Below are 24,099 nucleotides of genomic sequence, written 5' to 3' on the forward strand. Positions count from 1 at the left end.
AGGGGAAGATAACTGCTGACCTGAACAGGGGATGCTGTCGGGCGGTGGAAAGAGCACTTCGAGGAGGTCATGGACCCAAACAACATGTCCTCTGTGGAAGAGGCAGAGCCCGAAGACTCGGGGCAATCTGCACCTATATCCATGATATTCATCCCTGCTAATACCTCTCCCCACCTGGATCTCTCCATTTTCCTCGGGGATACCACACTCACGCCATCACCCAGTGCAAGGAACCTTGGCGTGGTGATGGACAGCAGACTGTCCCTTTCCGAGAACATTGCGGCGGTGACCCGGTCATGCAGGTTCTTCCTATACAACATACGGAGAATCCGCCCCTTTCTCACCCCCTACTCGACCCAGCTCCTGGTCCAAGCGATGGTTCTGTCCCGCCTGGACTACTGCAATTCCCTCTTGGCTGGCCTCCCAGCATCCACCATCAGACCCCTACAACTTATCCAGAATGCAGCAGCTCGTCTGGTCTTCAACCTTCCAAAATACTCACGTCACCCCCCTGCTTACTTCCCTCCACTGGCTGCCTGTCATGGCTCACATCAAATTCAAAACATTGCTGCTGGCCTTCCAAGCAGTTAAAGGGTCTTCCCCAGCTTGCCTACAAAAAATCATCAAACCCTACACCCCTGCCAGACCTAATGTAATTTTCCCCACCCCAGTTCTAGCTCCCTGTACCTGTGCCTGTTATCTGTTCTGTTGTTCTGTTCTGTTCTGTTCTGTTCTGTTCGGTCCCGCTCCTCTCTGCTCTGTTCAGTTCTGTTATTGGATCTTTTGGTTTTGAACTCCACCTGGCTTTTTCGACTCTTCTTTTGATTCTTGGATTTGTGCTTCTGTTTTTCTGTCTCCTCGACTTATAAACTCTGCCTGCCCCACATTGACCTGGCTGCCTGGATCTCGACCTTTGCCTGTTTTCTGGATTGTGTTCTGGATCTGCCCCCCTGTGTCATTAAACCTGCTATTTTTGTCCCTGAGTCTGCGTTGGGGTCCTCTGTCTCCCCGTACCTGACAGAACCTGACAGATATAGATATCCTGGATCAATTCATTCATTCTTAAGATCCGATTTTTGTGGACTCGGAAATCTGTCAATTTCATATGAGTCTTCAGGGGTGGCGGCATGGATGGTGCACTGCCGCCTCACAGCAAGGAGGTCCTGGGTTTGAATCCCCGTTGGCCGGGGCCTCTCTGTGTGGAGTCTGCATGTTCTCCCCGTGTCTGCGTGGGTTTCCTCCGGGTACTCCGGTTTCCTCCCACAGTCCAAAGACATGCAGGTAAGGCTGATTGGAAAGTTTAAATTGCCAGTAGGTATGAGTGTGTGAGTGAATGGTGTATGTGCCTTGCGATGGACTGGCGACCTGTCTTTTGCCCAATGTATGCTGGGATAGGCTCCAGCCACCGTGCGACCCTGTTCAGGATAAGCGGGTTCAGATAATGGATGGATGGATAGATGGATGGATGGATGGATGGATGGACTTCAGGGTTTGAACATCAGTTATAACGTCAGTGATATATATTCTATATATGTCGAGCATAGAATGGTGAAGTTAGGCAATTGTAAAATGGAGGCGTTAACATAATAAACCTTCTAACGTTACCAATTTATGAAATTGAAATTCAGTTCAGTTCATCAGCCGTCACAACCTGAACAGATTGACGAAAGTAAAAGCAAACGTGATCGACGTTGTGAAGCCACTTTGCTTTTTAGGCTATAAGCGAACAGGAGAAACCACTGAATCCACTGTTTGTCTCCGTCGGATTTGGTGTTGAACAATGTAAAGTTATTGCATCTATATCGATTTAATTTTTGTAAAATTAGCAAACCCATGTGTCATTTGGTGTTGCAGTGAAAATGTCTTAAATACAATTCAGGTATGTTTTAGATTATGTAAGGTGAAGTGTGCATATTATTCAGGCTACTTCAGGCTACTATAAGAAACCGTAATAAAGAGTTAATTTGATTCATCAGTGACTATGACTTGGAAAACATGCTCTAAATTTTATAGGTGCTTAATTATGATTTTACCAATATGGTATTTTATTACTAAGACCTGAGTGATTCAATTTGTGTCCTAAACTAATATGAAGAATATGAAAGATGAAATCTCATCTTGGAATGGCATTTGCTTTTGTAGAGGGGATCAGTCAGCCTCCACACCAGTGCCAGTCAGGCCCCAGTCAGCCACACAGACAGGCCTACAGATAGCACCAATGCCAGCCTCACAGACAGGCCCACAGATAGCACCAACGCCAGCCTCACAGAGAGCCTCCATGCAGTGCAGAGATAGAGGAGGAAGAAGCCCATGCCCTAATAAGCAAATCAGTTCAAATTGACACAACATCCGTTCCCAGTCTCGGAGAGGAGCTTTGTAGAGCATTGGTGTCTTTTGACAGGGACTGGGAAGAGTCCAAGGGCGTAGGTTCGATTTTCACATTGGTAGGGACACAAATGGGGGAGGTTCTGAGGGGATGTAACCCCCACTGGAAGTTGCATAGACTTCTGACCACCATTTCATGTCATCTAGAGCTTTCATTCATGAAAGCAGCACATTAATGAATCCTTTACTGAAATCTGCCAGCTGAATGGGACTTTGAAGAGCACATTTTTGTTTTAAGGCAGGTACTGTTGCCTATTCAAACCAATGATCTTTAAACATGTATTTACATTGAAAATAATAATAATAATAATAAGATTGTTATTATTGTAAGACTAATAAGATGTTGAAGATTGGTGGGATTAATTATTGTGACAAAATCGAACAATACATTTTTATAAAAAATACAGTGCTGTGATTTGCTACTTTATTCTCCTTCGCTTGTTGCTACTGTCTGCACACACACCTTTGCCAGTCTCTCCCAAAGATGCTCCAAATAAAACAATTTGCTACTTGTCAATATACGGGGTGGCACGGATGGTGCAGTGAGTAGCACTGCCACCTCACAGCAAGGAGGTCCTGGGTTCGAATCCCTGTTGGCCGGGGCCTCTCTGTGTGGAGTTTGCATGTTCTCCCCGTGTTTGCGTGGGTTTCCTCCGGGTACTCCGGTTTCCTCCCACAGTCCAAAGACATGCAGGTTAGGCTGATTGGAGAGTTTAAATTGCCCATAGGTATGAGTGTGTGAGTGAATGGTGTGTGTGCCCTGTGATGGACTGGCGACCTGTCCAGGGTGTATTCCTGCCTTTTGCCCAATGTATGCTGGGATTGGCTCCAGCCCCCCTGTGACCCTGTTCAGGATAAGCGGGTTCAGATAATGGATGGATGGATGGATCAAAAAACGGAAAATAATACTTTCATTCAAAAAACATTGGCTAATTGTTACCCATACCATTAAGCCAGCTCCCACAAGAAATAATAGTTTGGGGATAAGAAACAATTTTAAAAAATGTGCTCTCCACCTAGTTATGTAGAAGAAAATGCCCTCATTATCCTCCGGAGGTTATTTTTTTAATTAGCCTACTTGGATTCTTTGGTCGGATGTGAAACAGGTCAGATGTAGCCCTGCTAGTGCCAGCACAGGGGACCACCAGTCTGGGTCTTTCTAAAAGTGGAGCCACTCTAAGCCATAAAAAGTGAATGAAACTATGTGGTTTCGTGTTTTTCATGTTCTGTATTCTGCGAAATTCTGTTGTTTGCGTTTTCGTGTTTTTGTGACCTCCTTGCACACCGTAGTCTCCCTGTCACTTCATTCATTCGTTTCACCTGTTTCACTTCCTGATTGTTTCCCACCTGATTCCCATTCCCTCGAGTTACCTGTGTACAAAAACCCCTCTGTTTGTGCATTTAGTTGCCAGATTGTTATGTGTTTAATCCATATTCTCCAGCATTTTCGTATTGATACCTGTTTTGACCTGTTTCGTCCCCAACCAAGTTTAGCTTATTCCTTCTGTCTTGTTCTGACCTGTAGTTTTTCCAACCTGTTTCTGTTTATCTTTGTTTCTGGATTGTGTTTCTGTTTAATTAGCCCGTTTGTTTTTGACCCATTGCCTGTGACCGCGACTATTCTTAACTATTCTTGCCTGGACTATCGCCTGGACTATCGCTTATGAACTGCCTTATCCCTGCTATAACTGTTTGCTGGCTATTGACCCTCGCTGTACCAACCTACCCTGAGAAAATAAAGACCTTATTTTATAAATAACTTTTGTTGTGGTCTCGCTATTGGATCCTCCGTTCTGAGTGCCTGATACTATGATATTTCAACTGAAACCCCCTGGCCAGCTACTTTTTCTCTTTGGCCTACTACTTACATTTTTGGGGAGCCCTCTGTAAAATATGGTTTACTTTATTCTTCTAGCATTGCAATTATTTTACCGTTGAGGGTAGTTTGTTAACCGGGTAAACACTGATAGAACTTAATGTGTTAATTAGATAGCTAATATGTGAAATAGCTCACAGAAAATGCAACTCACCGCTGATTATGATTAGGTGACTACGTTACATCGGGTTCACAGAGACAATGACGAGCTGTCAGTGCAGAGAGTGGCAGTAGGCTCTTTCCTCTCTCCCAAGAGAGCGCATAAATGAACATTGCATTGATATATGAAGCTAGTGCATGTGACAATGTAGTTGGCAGCGGATAATATTATTAGTCTTCTGATTTCATAATTACAGATACCATTGAATATATCTTTTGATGTTTTATAGAGTAGCCGGCCAGCTGCATGTGAGCACTCTGCTCTTTGCCCATATATGGGTATGCATTTGCAAACATAGAAATGGCCCGTGCTTATGACAGAGTAAAACCTTAATACGGCCCTGGGCATATCTACAGTGATAATATACCTCCAGCCACCGCCCTCCCCCCAGTCCTGTGCAGTTCAATATCAGTGCTTTCCACACTGTGGTATGGAGCTTCTTCCATATGTCAGACACCAAACAATATGTCCAGAAAAACAGGTGCAGAAGTCTCTAGTTTTTCAATAGCAGTATGTACTGCATACAACTCGTTTGCAAGTTTTTCTGCAGGTCACTGTGAGCACTATTGGTGGGGAGGAAATGTTTTTTTCAGAAGACAGGAAATATGTGGGTGGTCTTCAGCACACACACAGTGTGGCCAGTTTTTTGAAAATCCAATGTGCTGGAGTGCAGAAAGCGATACAATGTATAAGCCCATATAGTACATACTGCAGGGGATATATCTGCTGCTGCACTTTTATCCAGAATGACATACAGCCGGCTATCTATCAATCAATCACAGTTTACAAATTGTGTGCGATGCATCGACAGTTTGTGGGCAAGCTATGTAGAGTAATACAAGATCCCAAAGAGGATATATATACACATGTTGGAAATAAATCAGGCAAGTGCAAAATAAGTATATTGCCACTATTATTACTACTATTTTGACATCTATCATTGGCCAACACTGCCTAAAGAAGTGAAGACTATGCATTGATTTTTTATACTATACATGATGGAAACATCTTCTTGATACACATTGATTTTAGATCTTTAATACTGTTTAAACATATTCCCTGTGGCTTCAAAGGATGACCCCAGCAGTGTCTGCAGGAACACAGGGACACCACTAGGGTGCGCTCTATCTGCCTTGCTTTGTGCACTGGACACCAGTGATATGATCTCTGCCAGTGAGGCCTGTCACATGACTGATTAAGCAGATGACACTCGTGTGACAGCGCTCATCTCTCAGGGAGAAGAAGCCCCTACAGACTGCAGGGACACACGTTGTAGGGGAAGAGTAACAGAGCTACATTACACTTTAAAAATAATGTAACACAGAGTTTAACATCTATCCAATTTAATACATACAGACACATGGTGACATACATATTCAATTTCAGTCAATTTATGTCAATTTACTGCATCAAACATGAAGTTCAGTGACCTAACGTAGAACAAACATAAAGCAATCAAAGCAAACTAACTACACGAGGATCACAAGTGCAGCCCAGGTGAATCAGAAACTCTGCTCATATCGTACAGATGCTGCGCTCTAAAGACACAACATCTTCCTGTTCCCATTCCCTAAAATGCCCCCATGACTGCACCCCCAATTTCCCCTCCTGCAAGCTGAGAAACATCACAATGATGAAAAAAGAGTCCTGAGCTCTCAGACTTCATTCTCATTTCACATAAGTACACGGACCCAGCCTCTGTGTGTTTTATATGCCAATTTCCACATTCCCTCCAGTGTAGCGGACAGCTGGTTCATTAGACGGCCCTGTACATCAACAAACACGTACAGACACAACAGATGAGAGAGAACTGTGAGTGAGCAGAGCTGCAGCCTGAGCCCTGAAACACACATCATGTTTTAGAGAGTAAGTGTGCATCCCAGTGAAAGCACATCACCTGGTCTCCTGAACCATTTCACACACAGTACAATGGTGGCCAGCAGGAGAGGAGCAGCACCCAGACCACACATCACTCTGCCTGTGGAGACACAGAGATGAGGGATGCATACTGCTATACATTGCTCCTGTGCTGAACGTCACTCTGAACATAAGCATCTGCTACAGTAAGCGTACTGTAATGCATCTGCTACAGTAAGTGTACTGTAATGCATCTGCTACAGTAAGTGTAGTGTAATGCATCTGCTACAGTAAGTGAATGTAGTGTACTGTAATGCAACTGCTACAGTAAGTGTATGCAGTATACTGAAATGCATCTGCTACAGAAAGTGCACTGTAATGCATCTGATACAGTAAGTGTACTGTAATGCATCTGCTACAGTAAGTGTACTGTAATGCATCTGCTACAGTAAGTGTACTGTAATGCATCTGCTACAGTAAGTGAATGCAGTGTACTGTAATGCATCTGCTACAGTAAGTGCACTGCAATGCATCTGCTACAGTAAGTGTATGCAGTGTACTGTAATGCATCTGCTACAGTAAGTGTACTGTAATGCATCTGCTACAGTAAGTTAATGCCGTGTACTGTAATGCATCTGCTACAGTAAGTGAATGCAGTGTACTGTAATGCATCTGGTACAGTAAGTGTAGGCAGTGTACCGTAATGCATCTGCTACAGTAAGTGTATGCAGTGTACTGTAATGCATCTGCTACAGTCTTTGCAGTGTACTGTAATGCATCTGCTACAGTAAGTGAATGCAGTGTACTGTAATGCATCTGCTACAGTAAGTGAATGCAGTGTACTGTAATGCATCTGCTACAGTAAGTTTATGCCGTGTACTGTAATGCATCTGCTATAGTAAGGGAATGCAGTGTACTGTAATGCATCTGGTACAGTAAGTGTAGGCAGTGTACCGTAATGCATCTGCTACAGTAAGTGTATGCAGTGTACTGTAATGCATCTGCTACAGTGTATGCAGTGTACTGTAATGCATCTGCTACAGTAAGTGAATGCAGCATACTGTAATGCATCTGCTACAGTAAGTGAATGCAGTGTACTGTAATGCATCTGCTACAGTAAGTGTACTGTAATGCATCTGCTACAGTAAGTTAATGCCATGTACTGTAATGCATCTGCTACAGTAAGTGAATGCAGTGTACTGTAATGCATCTGGTACAGTAAGTGTAGGCAGTGTACCGTAATGCATCTGCTACAGTAAGTGTATGCAGTGTACTGTAATGCATCTGCTACAGTGTATGCAGTGTACTGTAATGCATCTGCTACAGTAAGTGAATGCAGTATACTGTAATGCATCTGCTACAGTAAGTAAATGCAGTGTACTGTAATACAGTGTACAGTGGACACCATTTTGGCTCTACATCCAGAGTGGCCTTAGGCAGTGCTGTGGGAAGCAGACAGACTGGGTCACTGTTCCGTTTTCACACCAGTGTATTTATGACTGTGGAGAAAACAAATCACCCTCACAGAGGGACAAAGGCAGCTGGAATTCTTTTATGAATACTATTTAGAAAAGATATTCAATAATGAACTCCGGAAAAGTATGTTGGCAGTTATGGAACAAACAGGATACCAGAATGACCAGAATTTATGTGGTTTTTCAGTAATACCCACTGCATTATGGGACCTTGCAAGTTTTACACACAGAAGAATATCAGTCAGCCCTCACCTGTTACCTGTATGTGGACAGGATGACTGTACTCTGTGTAACAGCACTCACCTGTTACCTGTATGTGGACAGGGTGACTGTTCTCTGTGTACCAGCACTCACCTGTTACCTCTATGTGGACAGGATGACTGTGCTCTGTGTAGCATCACTCACCTGCTACCTGTATGTGGACAGGGTGACTGTACTCTGTGTAACAGCACTCACCTGTTACCTGTATGTGGACAGGGTGACTGTACTCTGTGTACCAGACTGGGTTGCTCCTCCCTGCTCTGCAGCTGTACTCCCCGGTGTGTGCAAGAGCTGCAGCACTGAGGGTGTACGAGCCTTCAGCTGTACTGGCAATGAGGGCAGTGCCACTTGATCCATCTCCTTTGTACCAGTAATATTCCCAGCCAGCAGAGGGCACTGTGACCTCACAAGAGAGACTGACAGCTTGTCCTCTATATATCCGCCCATGTGGAGAGACCGTCAAGACAGCCTGGGGTGTCTCTGTAAGACAGAGAACAGACTGAGCTTCTCCCTCATAATAATGTTCTCATCAAACATACAGTGCAAACGGGCTTTAACCTGGTATTCAGCTGAGCGCATTTCACTCATCCATGTACTGGGAAACCATGTGACCGCCTCAGAGTAGGTGTGGGCGGGGTCAACGCTCTAACTGCTAGATCAGGGATGTCCAATCAAATCTGCATTTATTTAGTGCCTTTATCCAAAGCGCTGTATAATTGATGGTTCTCATTCATCCATTCACACACACACACACACACACCAACAGCAAATGGCTACCGTGCAAGGCACCAGCCAGCTCATCAGAAGCATCTGGGGGTTAGGTGTCTTGCTCAGGGACACTTCGACACACCCAGGGGATCACCCAGCAACCCCCCGACTGCCAGACAACTGCTCTTACCTCCTGAGCCAATGTCGCCCCCAATCTTATCCAAAAAGGACCGGTGTGAGCGTGAGTTCTTGTTTTTGCCCAGCACTACGATACCCCGATTCTGACGGGCTAAAACAAAAACCTGAACCCACCTTGGCCCTTTCCAGATAAGATTACACACCCCTGTGCTATTGTAATGCAGATATGACTGCAGTGGAGCTGGTTAGGGTTACGGCTAAGAGCTAAAGCATTATGATTTCCCATTCTATCAGAACAGAGAGGACTGCATTCTGTTGATTTAAACAGTAACATGGCGGTTGAATGTGACACTTGCCAGTTGTCTTTAAGCAAACAATAAAACAAATGTGCATCAATTAGTTATGATTGATAGACCGTGTCCCCACTTTCCACACATTGTGATTTGTTACCATAGCTACCTCCATAATAAACGCTCGCGCTGTGAGTTTTCACAAGCTAGCTAACTTACTATTTCAACTATGATCGATAGCTAAGGTAAGGATGCTGGCTTATCCAATCATAATTTTTGCTTGCTAGCTAGCCAAGTTAAGATAAAAACACCCATACGTTTAAGTTAACGTCCTTATGAAAGCAAATTATTTAGCTTGCTCACGTCCTCATATGATGCACTGCAAGGAGAACATTCTCAACCGGTTGAAAACAGGACAATACATTTAAAACGCTTACCTATCCAAAACTAAAGCACGGATATATTTAATACTTTCATGATCGTGTTTCTTCGATGCCCTCTTGTGCAAATTGCATATAAAAAGCAAGAAAGCGAGACCAACCACCATGCGTTTTTTATTGTTAATAATGAAACTCGAGATTCAGTAATCAGTGGCCTATCGATGGCAACCTGCAACCGATGTGACGCGTCTGTGAGGTTCCCCATTGTAGCTATTTTTAGCATAAAACAAATCATATATAATCTGACGTGGCAAACGTACAAAAACGAAAAACAGGGGTTTCCAATGGCAGTGCAGATCACAACGCTGCAACTTATTTTGTGGCGTTTTAATAGCTTTTTTTGTTTTTGCTCTTTGTCGTTGTAGTACTATGACTCTTTTACTACTGATTTCAATGGGAGCAGCTGAAATGTGCCGCAGAAAGGGGGCGTGGCATTCCTAGGACGCTTCAGTGACGCATAACCGCTCCGATCTACGAGACGACACGCGAGTTCGACGTGCCATTTTTCAGAGATGTTGTCTCTGTTCTGTATGTCACCGCATATTGGAATCGGTTTGTAAATTCCATGTATTGGAAGAAAGTCTGGATGCTTCCCCATAAATACCTCATTGTGGATAAGGTTAAGGAGGTGTCCTTCAAAATGATTCATAAATACTACCCGGCCATAAATACTACCCTGCCATATGCAAAACAATTAAAAGAGACATAAACACAAACTGCTCTTTTTGTGATGAATATCCAGAAACAGTTTTATGCCTATTTTGGCATTGTTCTCACACCAAGAAATTGTGGCAAGACCTTTGCAGATTTGTCATTGATAATATCTTTAAATAATTTAATTTATTTTGGGAAAAATAAATTTGATATTGATGCTGGCAAAATGTTTCATTCATAAATGTAAATTTAGTAATAAAAAACCTTACTTTGTTGTTTTCATGAAAGATGTTGAACGATATGTGAAACTACTTTCTAATTCAACAAAGAAAAAGGCTTTTACACTTTGCACTTAATGTTTTATCTTATATTTTTCGAGTGTGATATACCCCTGGCTCTTTTGTTTTTGTTCTGTTTGTACACTATTCCCTGTATACTGAATTCTTACTGTATTCCTTTGTTAATTAATAAAATAAATATATATACTCTATGGTGCTGATTACGGTGGCAGTGATGATGAAGATGTTAAACCTGTCCATTACAAAGAGGATGGTGGAAGACAGGGTGGTTTGATTATCTCAGAAACTGCTGAACTTCTGCGATTTTCACACACACTTGTCTCTAGATTTCGCAAAGAGTGGTGTAAAAACCAAAAAGAAGTCCAATTAGCAGCATTTCTGTGGGCATAAATGCCTTCTTAATGAGAGAGGTCAGAGGAGAAGGGCCAGACTGGTCAAAGCTGACAGGAAGGTGACAGTAACGCAAATAACCACACATTACAACAGTGGTTTGCAGAAGAGCATCTCTGAACACACAACGCGTCTAAGCTCTAAGTGGATAGGCGACAGGAGCAGAAGACTCCAGTCTAAAAGATGAGTCTAATGTATACCTAATAAAGTGCTCACACTCAGTGAGCACTTCATAAGGTTTTTATTAGACTTTTCTTTGGACTTCTACTGCTGTAGCCTATCCTATGATTTGTTGTGTGTTCAGTGATGCTCTTCTGCATACCACTGTTGTAATGTGTGGGTTTTATAAAGAACATTGGTAAGAGCTGAATAACACTGAGTCCTACCTGAGCAGATCACTCCAACATCCTCTCCATGATCACAGCGATGTTTACCCCATCCTGGTGACCCACACTGCTTCAGTGAGGATTCTGATCCACTGCAGAACACAGGACCCATCCATATTCTCCCAGACCCTGGTCCAAAGTGAGCCTCTCCTAGTGCATCTACAGCATCTCCACAGCTCAGCTGTCTGCACACCACTCCAGCACCTCTCATGTCCCAGCGATCATCACACACTGTCCCCCACTCTCCCCGATGGTAAACCTCCACTCTCCCAGCACAGGGGCTGCTACCATTCACCAGCCTCACATCCTCCGTGCCTGAGAGAGAGAGAGAGAGAGAGAGAGAGAGAGAGAGAGAGAGAGAGAGAGAGTGAGGGAGAGGGAGAGGGAGAGAGAGAGAGAGAGTTTTGGCAAAACGTCAAAATATGGCGGGTCCTATTCTCTTAAACAGTCCATTAATATGTTTTTGAAAACATCTGAAGAGCAAAATAAACAACATAGATGTGCTGATTCATATTTTATCTGCAACACCTAGTTTGAAAGTTTGATCCTAGTTTTGTGAGCCATGCGAGCAGTGCTGGACTCAGTTGATTTGCATGGGCAGATCACGATATGTAAATACAGAACCGCCAAACGTACACGGCACTCACCAGACTGCAAACTTCACGCACCGCAAGCCTCTCCATAGAAAATGAATGGAATGCATTGCATGCCCGATTTTCTCTGTGAGCACACTGTGATTTTCTTTACTTCCCGTTAATCCGATGGTCCACCAACAACACAAGGTTTGGAAAAATCGAAAGAACACGTCATCCGTCGGCCAGCATAAATATTGGCCACAAGGGGGCGCAGGAGCGTAACTGTCCAATAACCATTCTCCATTGGAATGAATGACTTCTGGTGTCAAGTCGATGATGCGCTGAGTTGTGAACACAGCGTAAACACCTTCACTGTGGATTCAAAGGGTAAGACCCCAGCAGTGTCTGCAGGAACACAGAGTGCACCCGAGTCTCTATCTCCCTGGCTTTGTACACTGTACACCAGTGACATGAGCTCTGTCTGTCACATGACAGATGAATGGGAAATGGTCTGCATTTGTATCACGCATTCATCCAAACGCTGTACAGTTCATGCTTCTCGTTCACACACTCACACTCACACACCAACAGCGATTGGCTGCCATGCAAGGCACCAACCAGCTTTTCAAGAGCAAATGGGGGTGTCTTGCTCAGTCTTGAGACTTCGACACACCCAGAGCGGGGATTGATACAGCAACACTCCGACTGCCTGACAACTGCTCATACCTCCTGAACCAATGTCACCCCACTTGTGCAACAGAGGTATTTATTAGACTTATTTTTTAGACTGTAAAACCCCACGCTAACCCAACGACGGAATTTAGCGAGGGCTGAAGGTATCAGCGTGCTCGTCCTTCTGGTGTTGCTGAAAGAATACTAATAGGGTTAAAAATTAGTGGCCCCTATGCGGAGATTCTAGATCAGCCAATAAATAAACCATGATACAAAGGCAGTAGTACCACTCTGCCTTCCACTCTTCACTGGTCCGGGCTGAACGAGAATCTCCACAATAGGGCCAATAGATTCACCTTCATTTATCTGACTCCATTTTAGAAAAATAATTTAGATTAGTTATCCACATTAGGTAGATTTCTTATTGATAATTTTGACTTGATCGCTATAGGAATCCTGTACTGAGATTTACTCTCCGAACAGTCCTCTGCTGGTACCGCCGCATGTCACATCGCGCGTTATGTGCACGTCTCACAAACTGACTAGCTATCTGTAGTCATTACAGAGGTCGCAGGAATAGCTACTCTTGGGTATATCTGTTTACAGTCTAGGGACCCAAGCAGACCAACCTAGCTACGGCTGTGCTTGACATGAATGAACTACCACGCGGAGGCGAGGGATTTACCAACATAGGCCTACGGGTGCTATACGCCGTGATACATTAAGCGTAAAAATTCATCCTCCCTAGACCAGTTCGAGGGGGTAAACCAAGCATTCCCTGTATAACTTTGAGTGTCAGTAAGCGAAACCACACAGATCAAGTTTTAACAATTTATTTTACCTGGCAGATTACATACGTAATTACACACTAGTTCCAAATCAAAAAAGCATTACAATGGAAACCAAATTACGGAGTCTTAAAAGTCATACCTGGTAATAAAAGCTACATACGGGAGTCTGGCTACAGACACCCTGTACATAGAAATTACGTGCACGGTGTGCACGGGAGAGACTGATTGCATTCTCCCAGAATGCTTAGTTTACTGTCCTTAAATCCAAAATCTGGCCTTTGATGTTAACCCTAAAAATGGGTCACCCATCTGTAATTTGGAGCCACGCCTCCCCAGGAAACGCAGGGGGGTTGAGGCACATGGCTTTCACTGGGGCAGAGCTCCACACAGTTTTTCCCTGGTTCCTGGTTGGTTATGATGTCCAGGGTTTGCTGTTGCAGAAATGAAACCATTGCACCAGTCGCATTGAAACAATCAGAATAATACCAAACATGAATATTATCTGAACTGACTTTGTCATGAAACATCCAATGCTGTACACATCATTTAGTGACTGAGTGAAGAGGGAGAGAGCAATGAAGGGGGGTTCAGGAGAAGGTCAGGGCCTAACAGGCCATGCCCTCTGAAACCTTCCCGTGCCGTAAAGGATGTTGCCCCGTCGTAACGATTTTTACGGCTGGAGGCCTGAGTCTTCCCCCACAGGCTCCTGCCCGTATGGGTGCGGAGATAGTGGGGGTTAATGGTGCATGCTCCTGGGTTAAATTACTTCACAGCCACATATTCCACAGAACCAGAGGAAGCCAGCAAGTTGACCAGTGCCCTGAGTGATAATGCCAGATGTTAATAATTTCCGCCTTACACGACTTATTGGTCTTCTGCTGCTGTAGCCGACCCACTTCAAGGATTGACACGTTGTGTGTTCAGAGATACTCTTCTGTATACCACTGCCGTAATGTGTGGTTGTTTGCGTTTCTGTCGACTTCCTGTCAGCTTCGACCGGCCCTTCTCCTTTGAACTCTCTTTTGAACAAGGTGTTTCTGTCCGCAGAACCGCTGCTCCCTGGATGTTTTTTGTTTATCGCACCATTCTCCACAAACTCTAGAGACTGTTGTGCATGAAAACCCCAGGAGATCAGCAGATACTCAAACCACCCTGTCTGGCACCAACATCAAACAATCACTTAGATCACATTTCTTCCCCATTCTGACATTTGGTCTGAAAAACAACTGAACCTCTTCACCATGTCTACATGCTTTTATGCATTTAGATGCTACCACATTATTGGCTGATTCAATATTTGCATTAACAAGCTGGTGTACTGGTCTACCCAATAAAGTGGTCACGAGTATAGAAGTTTGACTTTCCCAGATGTAAGGACAGTTCCACCCTGAATAGAAGAAATAAGGATGTTGAGATGGTTCGAGGTACAAATCAGTAATCAGTATTTTTATGTGGCTAGGTAAGCAGTGTTTGGATAGTTAACTTTGGTCACTTTTGCTCTGTTTGTTTGTTTGTTCAAAAAAAAAAAAAAAAAAATGACCCTTGTCCTTATCTTTGTTGTACAGGTAGCAGTTGAAATTGTACTTCCCTCTAGGGTCTTTCAGCGAACTTATCCCTGGTTATGGGTATGCACTTTGTTGTACGTCGCTCTGGATAAGAGCGTCTGCCAAATGCCAATAATGTAATGTAATGTAATATCAGGGAGATCATCCAAACTCCACACTTGATTAAACTCACACACACTGACATGTAACATTTCACAGTATAATGAATAAAGACCTTGTTAAATATAAACTCATATGGCCTATTAAGGGGCTATATTCACCCAGCATCACAGAAACTCTCACAGTGCACAGAAGACTCTTACCAGAACACACCAGGCTCACATCGTTTCCATGGGAGCAGGGTTGATTCTGTGAGGCTGCAGTGGGGCAAAAGTTAATCTGAGATTCGTTGCCTCTGCACTGAATCTCCTCTGCCCACACCTGGCCCTCGCCCAGGCCGAATGCAGCTGCCCCACGCAGCTCTTTAGGAGCCCCACAGCCCAGCTCCCTGCACACAACCTCTGCGTCCCGCTGGTCAAAGTCAGCATCACACACCGTGCCCCAGGAGCTCCCATGATGCACCTCTACTCTCCCAGAGCACAGGTCAGTCCCGCCCACCAGCCTGACCTCTGCAGTTGAACAGAGAATAAAGAGAGAATCATCAGCAATGGCCAGCACCTTATTCCAGAGACAACATTCAGCACAGCTGTCTGAACACAGGACTGCACAGTTATTATACATAGGGTGTGAGATGAGCCAATCACACTTCTACTGCAGTCTGAGGTGAGACAATCACCTGTAAACCTCTTTAGGAGATGAGCCAATCACATTTACAAAGTAAGAGCAACATAAAAAGACAGAACATAAACATGAGTCTGTTGCAACTGTGCAAACTCTGGTTAGTTCAGTGAATGGCACAATGCACACATCAGTTTATAACACAACATAAAAAAATGAAATACTATGTTTTAGACACATGTAATATAAGTTTGCTTTTAAAAATGTACATATCCTCATTTAAATCCAAAGTGCCATTTGGTATAAGACTATTGTAAGAGCTGAGTCCAACCTGAGCAGATCACTCCAGCATCCTCTCCATGATTACAACGATGTTTACCCCATCCTGGTGACCCACACTGCTTCAGTGAGGATTCTGATCCACTGCAGGACACAGCACCCATCCATATTCTCCCAGACCCTGGTCCAAAGTAACCCTCTCCTAGTTCATCTACAGCATCTCCACAGCCCAGCTGTCTGCACACCACTCCAGCACCTCTCATGTCCCAGCGATCATCACACACTGTCCCCCACTCTCCCCGATGGTAAACCTCCACTCTCCCAGCACAGGGGCTGCTACCATTCACCAGCCTTATACTGTCTGAGAGAGAGAGAGAGAGAGAGAGAGAGAGGGAGAGAGAGAGAGAGAGAGAGAGAGAGAGAGAGAGAGAGAGAGATAGAGATACTCAAATTGAAATAATAGCACTATATACACTCAGTGAGCACTGTTTTAGGCATTTATTAGACTTATTGGTCTTCTGCTGCTGTAGCCTATCTACTTAGAGGTTTGACACGTTGTGTGTGAAGAGATGCTGTTCTACTGCTGTAATGTGTAGTAGTTTGCGTTACTGTCGACTTCCTGTCAGCTTTGACCAGTCTGGCCCTTCTCCTCTAACCTCTCTCATTAACAAGGTGTTTCTGCCCGCAGAACTGCTGCTCACTAGATGTTTTTAGGTTTTTGCACCATTCTCCACAAACTCTAGAGACTGTTGCGCGTGAAAACCCCAGGAGATCAGCAGATACTCAAACCACCCTGTCTGGCACCAACATCAACCAGTCACTTAGATCACATTTCTTCCCCATTCTGACATTTGGTCTGAAAAACAACTGAACCTCTCGACCATGTCTACATTCTTTTAGGCATTTAGGTGCTGCCACATTATTGGCTGATTCAATATTTCCATTAACAAGCTGGTGTACAGGTCTACCTAATATAGTGGTCACTGAGTATATAAGTTTGCCTTTCCAGATGTAAGAACAGTTCTGCCCTGAATAGAGGAAATTAGGATGTTGAGATGGTTCTAAGTACATAACTGGGAGATCATCCAAACTCCACACTTGATTAAACTCACACACACTGACGTGTAACATTTCACAGTATAATGAATAAAGACCTTGTTAAATATAAACTCATATGGCCTATTAAGGGGCTATATTCACCCAGCATCACAGAAACTCTCACAGTGCACAGAAGACTCTTACCAGAACACACCAGGCTCACATCGTTTCCATGGGAGCAGGGTTGATTCTGTGAGGCTGCTTTGGGGCAGAAGTTAATCTTAGATTCATTGCCTCTACACTGAATCTCCTCTGCCCACACCTGGCCCTCGCCCTGGCCGAATGCAGCTGCCCCACGCAGCTCTTTAGGAGCCCCACAGCCCAGCTCCCTGCACACAACCTCTGCGTCCTGCTGGTCAAAGTCAGCATCACACACTGTGCCCCAGGAGCTCCCATGATGCACCTCTACTCTCCCAGAGCACAGGTCAGTCCCGCCCACCAGCCTGACCTCTGCAGTTGAACAGAGAATAAAGAGAGAATCATTAGCAATGGCTGGCACCTTATTCCAGAGACAACATTCAGCACAGCTGTCTGAACACAGGACTGCACAGCTATTATACGTAGGGTGTGAGATGAGCCAATCACACATCTACTGCAGTCCGAGGTGAGACAATTACCTGTCAACCTCTTTAGGAGATGAGCCAATCACATTTACAAAATAAGAGCAACATAGAAAGACAGAACATAAACATGAGTCTGTTGCAACTGTGCAAATTCTGGTTAGTTCAGTGAATGGCACAATGCACACATCAGTTTATAACACAACATAAAAAATGAAATACTATGTTTTAGACACATGTAATATAAGTTTGCTTTTAAAAATGTACATATCCTCATTTAAATCCAAAGTGCCATTTGGTACAAGACTATTGTAAGAGCTGAGTCATACCTGAGCAGATCACTCCAGCATCCTCTCTAGGATTACAGTCATGTTTACCCCATCCTCGTGACCCACACTGCTTCAGTGAGGATTCTGATCCACTGCAGTACACATCACCCATCCATATTCTCCCAGACCCTGGTCCAAAGTGAGCCTCTCCTAGTGCATCTACAGCGTTTCCACAGCCCAGCTGTCTGCACACCACCCCAGCACCTCTCATGTCCCAGTCATGGCCACACACTGTCCCCCACTCTCCCCGATGGTAAACCTCCACTCTCCCAGCACAGGGGCTGCCACCATTCACCAGCCTCACATCCTCCCTGCCTGAGAGAGAGAGAGAGAGAGAGAGAGAGAGAGAGAGAGAGAGATAGAGAGAGTGAGAGAGAGGGAGAGAGAGAGATAGAGAGATAGAGAGATAGTGGGAGAGAGAGAGAGAGAGAGAGAGGGAGAGAGAGAGATAGAGAGAGAGAGAGAGGGAGAGAGAGATAGAGAGAAAGAGAGAGAGAGAGAGAGAGAGAGGGAGAGAGAGAGAGATAGAGAGAAAGAGAGATAGAGAGATAGAGATACTCAAATTGAAATAATAGCACTATATACACTCAGTGAGCACTGTTTTAGGCATTTATTAGACTTATTGGTCTTCTGCTGCTGTAGCCTATCTACTTAGAGGTTTGACACGTTGTGTGTTAAGAGATGCTGTTCTACTGCTGTAATGTGTAGTAGTTTGCGTTACTGTCGACTTCCTGTCAGCTTTGACCAGTCTGGCCCTTCTCCTCTAACCTCTCTCATTAACAAGGTGTTTCTGCCCGCAGAACTGCTGCTCACTAGATGTTTTTAGTTTTTTGCACCATTCTCCACAAACTGTAGAGACTGTTGCGCGTGAAAACCCCAGGAGATCAGCAGATACTCAAACCACCCTGTCTGGCACCAACATCAACCAGTCACTTAGATCACATTTCTTCCCCATTCTGACATTTGGTCTGAAAAACAACTGAACCTCTCGACCATGTCTACATTCTTTTAGGCATTTAGGTGCTGCCACATTATTGGCTGATTCAATATTTCCATTAACAAGATGGTGTACAGGTCTACCTAATATAGTGGTCACTGAGTATATAAGTTTGCCTTTCCAGATGTAAGAACAGTTCTGCCCTGAATAGAGGAAATTAGGATGTTGAGATGGTTCTAAGTACATAACTGGGAGATCATCCAAACTCCACACTTGATTAAACTCACAGACACTGACGTGTAACATTTCACAGTATAATGAATAAAGACCTTTTTAAATATAAACTCATATGGCCTATTAAGGGGCTATATTCACCCAGCATCACAGAAACTCTCACAGTGCACAGAAGACTCTTACCAGAACACACCAGGCCCACATCGTTTCCATGGGTGCAGGGTTGATTCTGTGAGGCTGCTTTGGGGCAGAAGTTAATCTGAGATTCGTTGCCTCTACACTGAATCTCCTCTGCCCACACCTGGCCCTCGCCCTGGCCGAATGCAGCTGCCCCGCGCAGCTCTTTAGGAGCCCCACAGCCCAGCTCCCTGCACACAACCTCTGCGTCCCGCTGGTCAAAGTCAGCATCACACACCGTGCCCCAGGAGCTCCCATGATGCACCTCTACTCTCCCAGAGCACAGGTCAGTCCTGCCCACCAGCCTGACCTCTGCAGTTGAACAGAGAATAAAGAGAGAATCATTAGTAATGGCCGGCACCTTATTCCAGAGACAACATTCAGCACAGCTGTCTGAACACAGGACTGCACAGCTATTATACATAGGGTGTGAGATGAGCCAATCACACATCTACTGCAGTCTGAGGTGAGACAATTACCTGCCAACCTCTTTAGGAGATGAGCCAATCACATTTACAAAATAAGAGCAACATAGAAAGACAGAACATAAACATGAGTCTGTTGCAACTGTGCAAACTCTGGTTAGTTCAGTGAATGGCACAATGCACACATCAGTTTATAACACAACATAAAAAATGAAATACTATGTTTTAGACACATGTAATATAAGTTTGCTTTTAAAAATGTACATATCCTCATTTAAATCCAAAGTGCCATTTGGTATAAGACTATTGTAAGAGCTGAGTCATACCTGAGCAGATCACTCCAGCATCCTCTCTAGGATTACAGTCATGTTTACCCCATCCTGGTGACCCACACTGCTTCAGTGAGGATTCTGATCCACTGCAGTACACATCACCCATCCATATTCTCCCAGACTCTGGTCCAAAGTGAGCCTCCCCTAGTGCATCTACAGCATCTCCACAGCCCAGCTGTCTGCACACCACCCCAGCACCTCTCATGTCCCAGTCATGGCCACACACTGTCCCCCACTCTCCCCGATGGTAAACCTCCACTCTCCCAGCACAGGGGCTGCCACCATTCACCAGCCTCACATCCTCCCTGCCTGAGAGAGAGAGAGAGAGAGAGAGAGAGATAGAGAGAGTGAGAGAGAGGGAGAGAGAGAGATAGTGGGAGAGAGAGAGAGAGAGAGAGGGAGAGAGAGAGAGATAGAGAGAGAGAGAGAGAGAGAGAGGGAGAGAGAGAGATAGAGAGAAAGAGAGATAGAGAGATAGAGATACTCAAATTGAAATAATAGCACTATATACACTCAGTGAGCACTGTTTTAGGCATTTATTAGACTTATTGGTCTTCTGCTGCTGTAGCCTATCTACTGAGAGGTTTGACACGTTGTGTGTTCAGAGATGCTGTTCTACTGCTGTAATGTGTAGTAGTTTGCGTTACTGTCGACTTCCTGTCAGCTTTGACCAGTCTGGCCCTTCTCCTCTGACCTCTCTCATTAACAAGGTGTTTCTGCCCGCAGAACTGCTGCTCACTAGATGTTTTTAGTTTTTCGCACCATTCTCCACAAACTCTAGAGACTGTTGTTCATGAAAACCCCAGGAGATCAGCAGATACTCAAACCACCCTGTCTGGCACCAACATCAACCAGTCACTTAGATCACATTTCTTCCCCATTCTGACATTTGGTCTGAAAAACAACTGAACCTCTCGACCATGTCTGCATTCTTTTCGGCATTTAGGTGCTGCCACATTATTGGCTGATTCAATATTTCCATTAACAAGCTGGTATACAGGTCTACCTACTATAGTGGTCACTGAGTATATAAATTTGCCTTTCCAGATGTAAGAACAGTTCTGCCCTGAATAGAGGAAATTAGGATGTTGAGATGGTTCTAAGTACATATCTGGGAGATCATCAAAACTCCACACTTGATTAAACTCACACACACTGACAGGTAACAGTTCACAGTATAATGAATAAAGACCTTGTTAAATATAAACTCATATGGCCAATTAAGGAGCTATATTCACCCAGCATCGCAGAAACTCTCACAGTCCACAGAAGACTCTTACCAGAACACACCAGGCTTACATCGTTTCCATGGGTGCAGGGTTGATACTGTGAGGGTGCTATGGGGCAAAAGTTAATCTGAGATTCGTTGCCTCTACACTGAATCTCATCTGCCCACACCTGGCCCTCGCCCTGGCCGAATGCAGCTGCCCCGTGCAGCTCTTTAGGAGCCCCACAGCCCAGCTCCCTGCACACAACCTCTGCGTCCCGCTGGTCAAAGTCAGCATCACACACCGTGCCCCAGGAGCTCCCATGATGCACCTCTACTCTCCCAGAGCACAGGTCAGTCCCGCCCACCAGCCTGACCTCTGCAGTTGAACAGAGAATAAAGAGAGAATCATCAGCAATGACCAGCACCTTATTCCAGAGACAACATTCAGCACAGCTGTCTGAGCACAGGACTGCACAGCTATTATACATAGGGTGTGAGATGAGCCAATCACACGTCTACTGCAGTCTGAGGTGAGACAATTACCTGTAAACCTCTTTAGGAGATGAGCCAATCACATTTACAAAATAAGAGCAACATAGAAAGACAGAACATAAACATGAGTCTGTTGCAACTGTGCAAACTCTGGTTAGTTCAGTGAATGGCACAATGCACACATCAGTTTATAACACAACAAAAAAAATGAAATACTATGTTTTAGACACATGTAATATAAGTTTGCTTTTAAAAATGTACATATCCTCATTTAAATCCAAAGTGCCATTTGGTATAAGACTATTGTAAGAGCTGAGTCATACCTGAGCAGATCACTGCAGTATCCTCTCCATGATTACAGTCATGTTTACCCCATCCTGGTGACCCACACTGCTTCAGTGAGGATTCTGATCCACTGCAGTACACATCACCCATCCATATTCTCCCAGACTCTGGTCCAAAGTGAGCCTCTCCTTGTGCATCTACAGCATCTCCACAGCCCAGCTGTCTGCACACCACCCCAGCATCACTCATGGTCCACCAATTATCACACACTGTCCCCCACTCTCCCCGATGGTAAACCTCCACTCTCCCAGCACAGGGGCTGCTACCATTCACCAGCCTCACATCCTCCCTGCCTGAGAGAGAGAGAGAGAGAGAGAGAGAGAGAGAGAGAGAGAGAGAGAGAGAGAGAGAGAGGGAGAGAGAGAGATAGAGAGAGGGAGAGAGAGAGAGAGAGAGAGAGAGAGAGAGGGAGAGAGGGAGATAGAGAGAGGGAGAGAGAGAGATAGAGAGATAGAGAGAGAGAGGGAGAGAGGGAGAGAGAGAGGGGGAGAGAGAGAGAGAGAGAGATAGAGAGAAAGAGAGATAGAGAGATAGAGATACTCAAATTGAAATAATAGCACTATATACACTCAGTGAGCACTGTTTTAGGCATTTATTAGACTTATTGGTCTTCTGCTGCTGTAGCCTATCTACTTAGAGGTTTGACACGTTGTGTGTTCAGAGATGCTGTTCTACTGCTGTAATGTGTAGTAGTTTGCGTTACTGTCGACTTCCTGTCAGCTTTGACCAGTCTGGCCCTTCTCCTCTGACCTCTCTCATTAACAAGGTGTTTCTGCCCGCAGAACTGCTGCTCACTTGATGTTTTTAGTTTTTCGCACCATTCTCCACAAACTCTAGAGACTGTTGTTCATGAAAACCCCAGGAGATCAGCAGATACTCAAACCACCCTGTCTGGCACCAACATCAACCAGTCACTTAGATCACATTTCTTCCCCATTCTGAGATTTGGTCTGAAAAACAACTGAACCTCTCCACCATGTCTGCATTCTTTTCAGCATTTAGGTGCTGCCACATTATTGGCTGATTCAATATTTCCATTAACAAGCTGGTGTACAGGTCTACCTAATATAGTGGTCACTGAGTATATAAGTTTGCCTTTCCAGATGTAAGAACAGTTCTGCCCTGAATAGAGGAAATTAGGATGTTGAGATGGCTCTAAGTACATATCTGGGAGATCATCCAAACTCCACTCTTGATTAAACTCATACACACTGACGTGTAACATTTCACAGTATAATGAATAAAGACCTTGTTAAATATAAACTCATATGGCCTATTAAGGGGCTATATTCACCCAGCATCACAGAAACTCTCACAGTGCACAGAAGACTCTTACCAGAACACACCAGGCTCACATCGTTTCCATGGGAGCAGGGTTGATTCTGTGAGGGTGCAGTGGGGCAGAAGTTAATCTGAGATTCGTTGCCTCTGCACTGAATCTCCTCTGCCCACACCTGGCCCTCGCCCTGGCCGAATGCAGCTGCCCCACGCAGCTCTTTAGGAGCCCCACAGTCCAGCTCCCTGCACACAACCTCTGCGTCCTGCTGGTCAAAGTCAGCATCACACACCGTGCCCCAGGAGCTCCCATGATGCACCTCTACTCTCCCAGAGCACAGGTCAGTCCTGCCCACCAGCCTGACCTCTGCAGTTGAACAGAGAATAAAGAGAGAATCATTAGCAATGGCTGGCACCTTATTCCAGAGACAACATTCAGCACAGCTGTCTGAACACAGGACTGCACAGCTATTGTACATAGGGTGTGAGATGAGCCAATCACACATCTACTGCAGTCTGAGGTGAGACAATTACCTGTCAACCTCTTTAGGAGATGAGCCAATCACATTTACAAAATAAGAGCAACATAGAAAGACAGAACATAAACATGAGTCTGTTGCAACTGTGCAAACTCTGGTTAGTTCAGTGAATGCACACATCAGTTTATAACACAACATAAAAAATGAAATACTATGTTTTAGACGCATGTAATATAAGTTTGCTTTTAAAAATGTACATATCCTCATTTAAATCCAAAGTGCCATTTG

At 44.6% G+C, this 24,099-nt stretch overlaps 1 protein-coding gene and 1 long non-coding RNA gene across 2 annotated transcripts in view; both read right to left on the bottom strand.

The window, feature by feature from the left end:
- The window catches only part of LOC133116285 (deleted in malignant brain tumors 1 protein-like), a 91,061-nt gene extending 68,762 nt beyond the window's left edge, over nucleotides 1-22,299 (bottom strand). Inside the window, exons 1-5 of the mRNA XM_061225727.1 lie at nucleotides 22,036-22,299; nucleotides 21,291-21,596; nucleotides 20,005-20,319; nucleotides 19,260-19,565; nucleotides 17,906-18,220 (exon numbers count right to left, since the gene is read on the bottom strand). Coding sequence (XP_061081711.1) covers nucleotides 17,906-18,220; nucleotides 19,260-19,565; nucleotides 20,005-20,319; nucleotides 21,291-21,596; nucleotides 22,036-22,246 — 1,453 coding nt within the window. The 5' untranslated portion in view covers nucleotides 22,247-22,299. The remainder of the gene's footprint in view (nucleotides 1-17,905; nucleotides 18,221-19,259; nucleotides 19,566-20,004; nucleotides 20,320-21,290; nucleotides 21,597-22,035) is intronic.
- Nucleotides 5,748-6,467, bottom strand: LOC133116364 (uncharacterized). Its single transcript, XR_009705858.1, has 2 exons — nucleotides 6,319-6,467; nucleotides 5,748-6,187 (listed from the first exon to the last, which is right to left on the bottom strand). It is a non-coding gene; the product is annotated as an uncharacterized LOC133116364 (long non-coding RNA).
- Nucleotides 22,300-24,099: the final 1,800 nt, after the last annotated feature.

Source organism: Conger conger, chromosome 2 (assembly GCF_963514075.1).
Source record: "Conger conger chromosome 2, fConCon1.1, whole genome shotgun sequence".
NCBI classification, from domain to species: domain Eukaryota; kingdom Metazoa; phylum Chordata; class Actinopteri; order Anguilliformes; family Congridae; genus Conger; species Conger conger.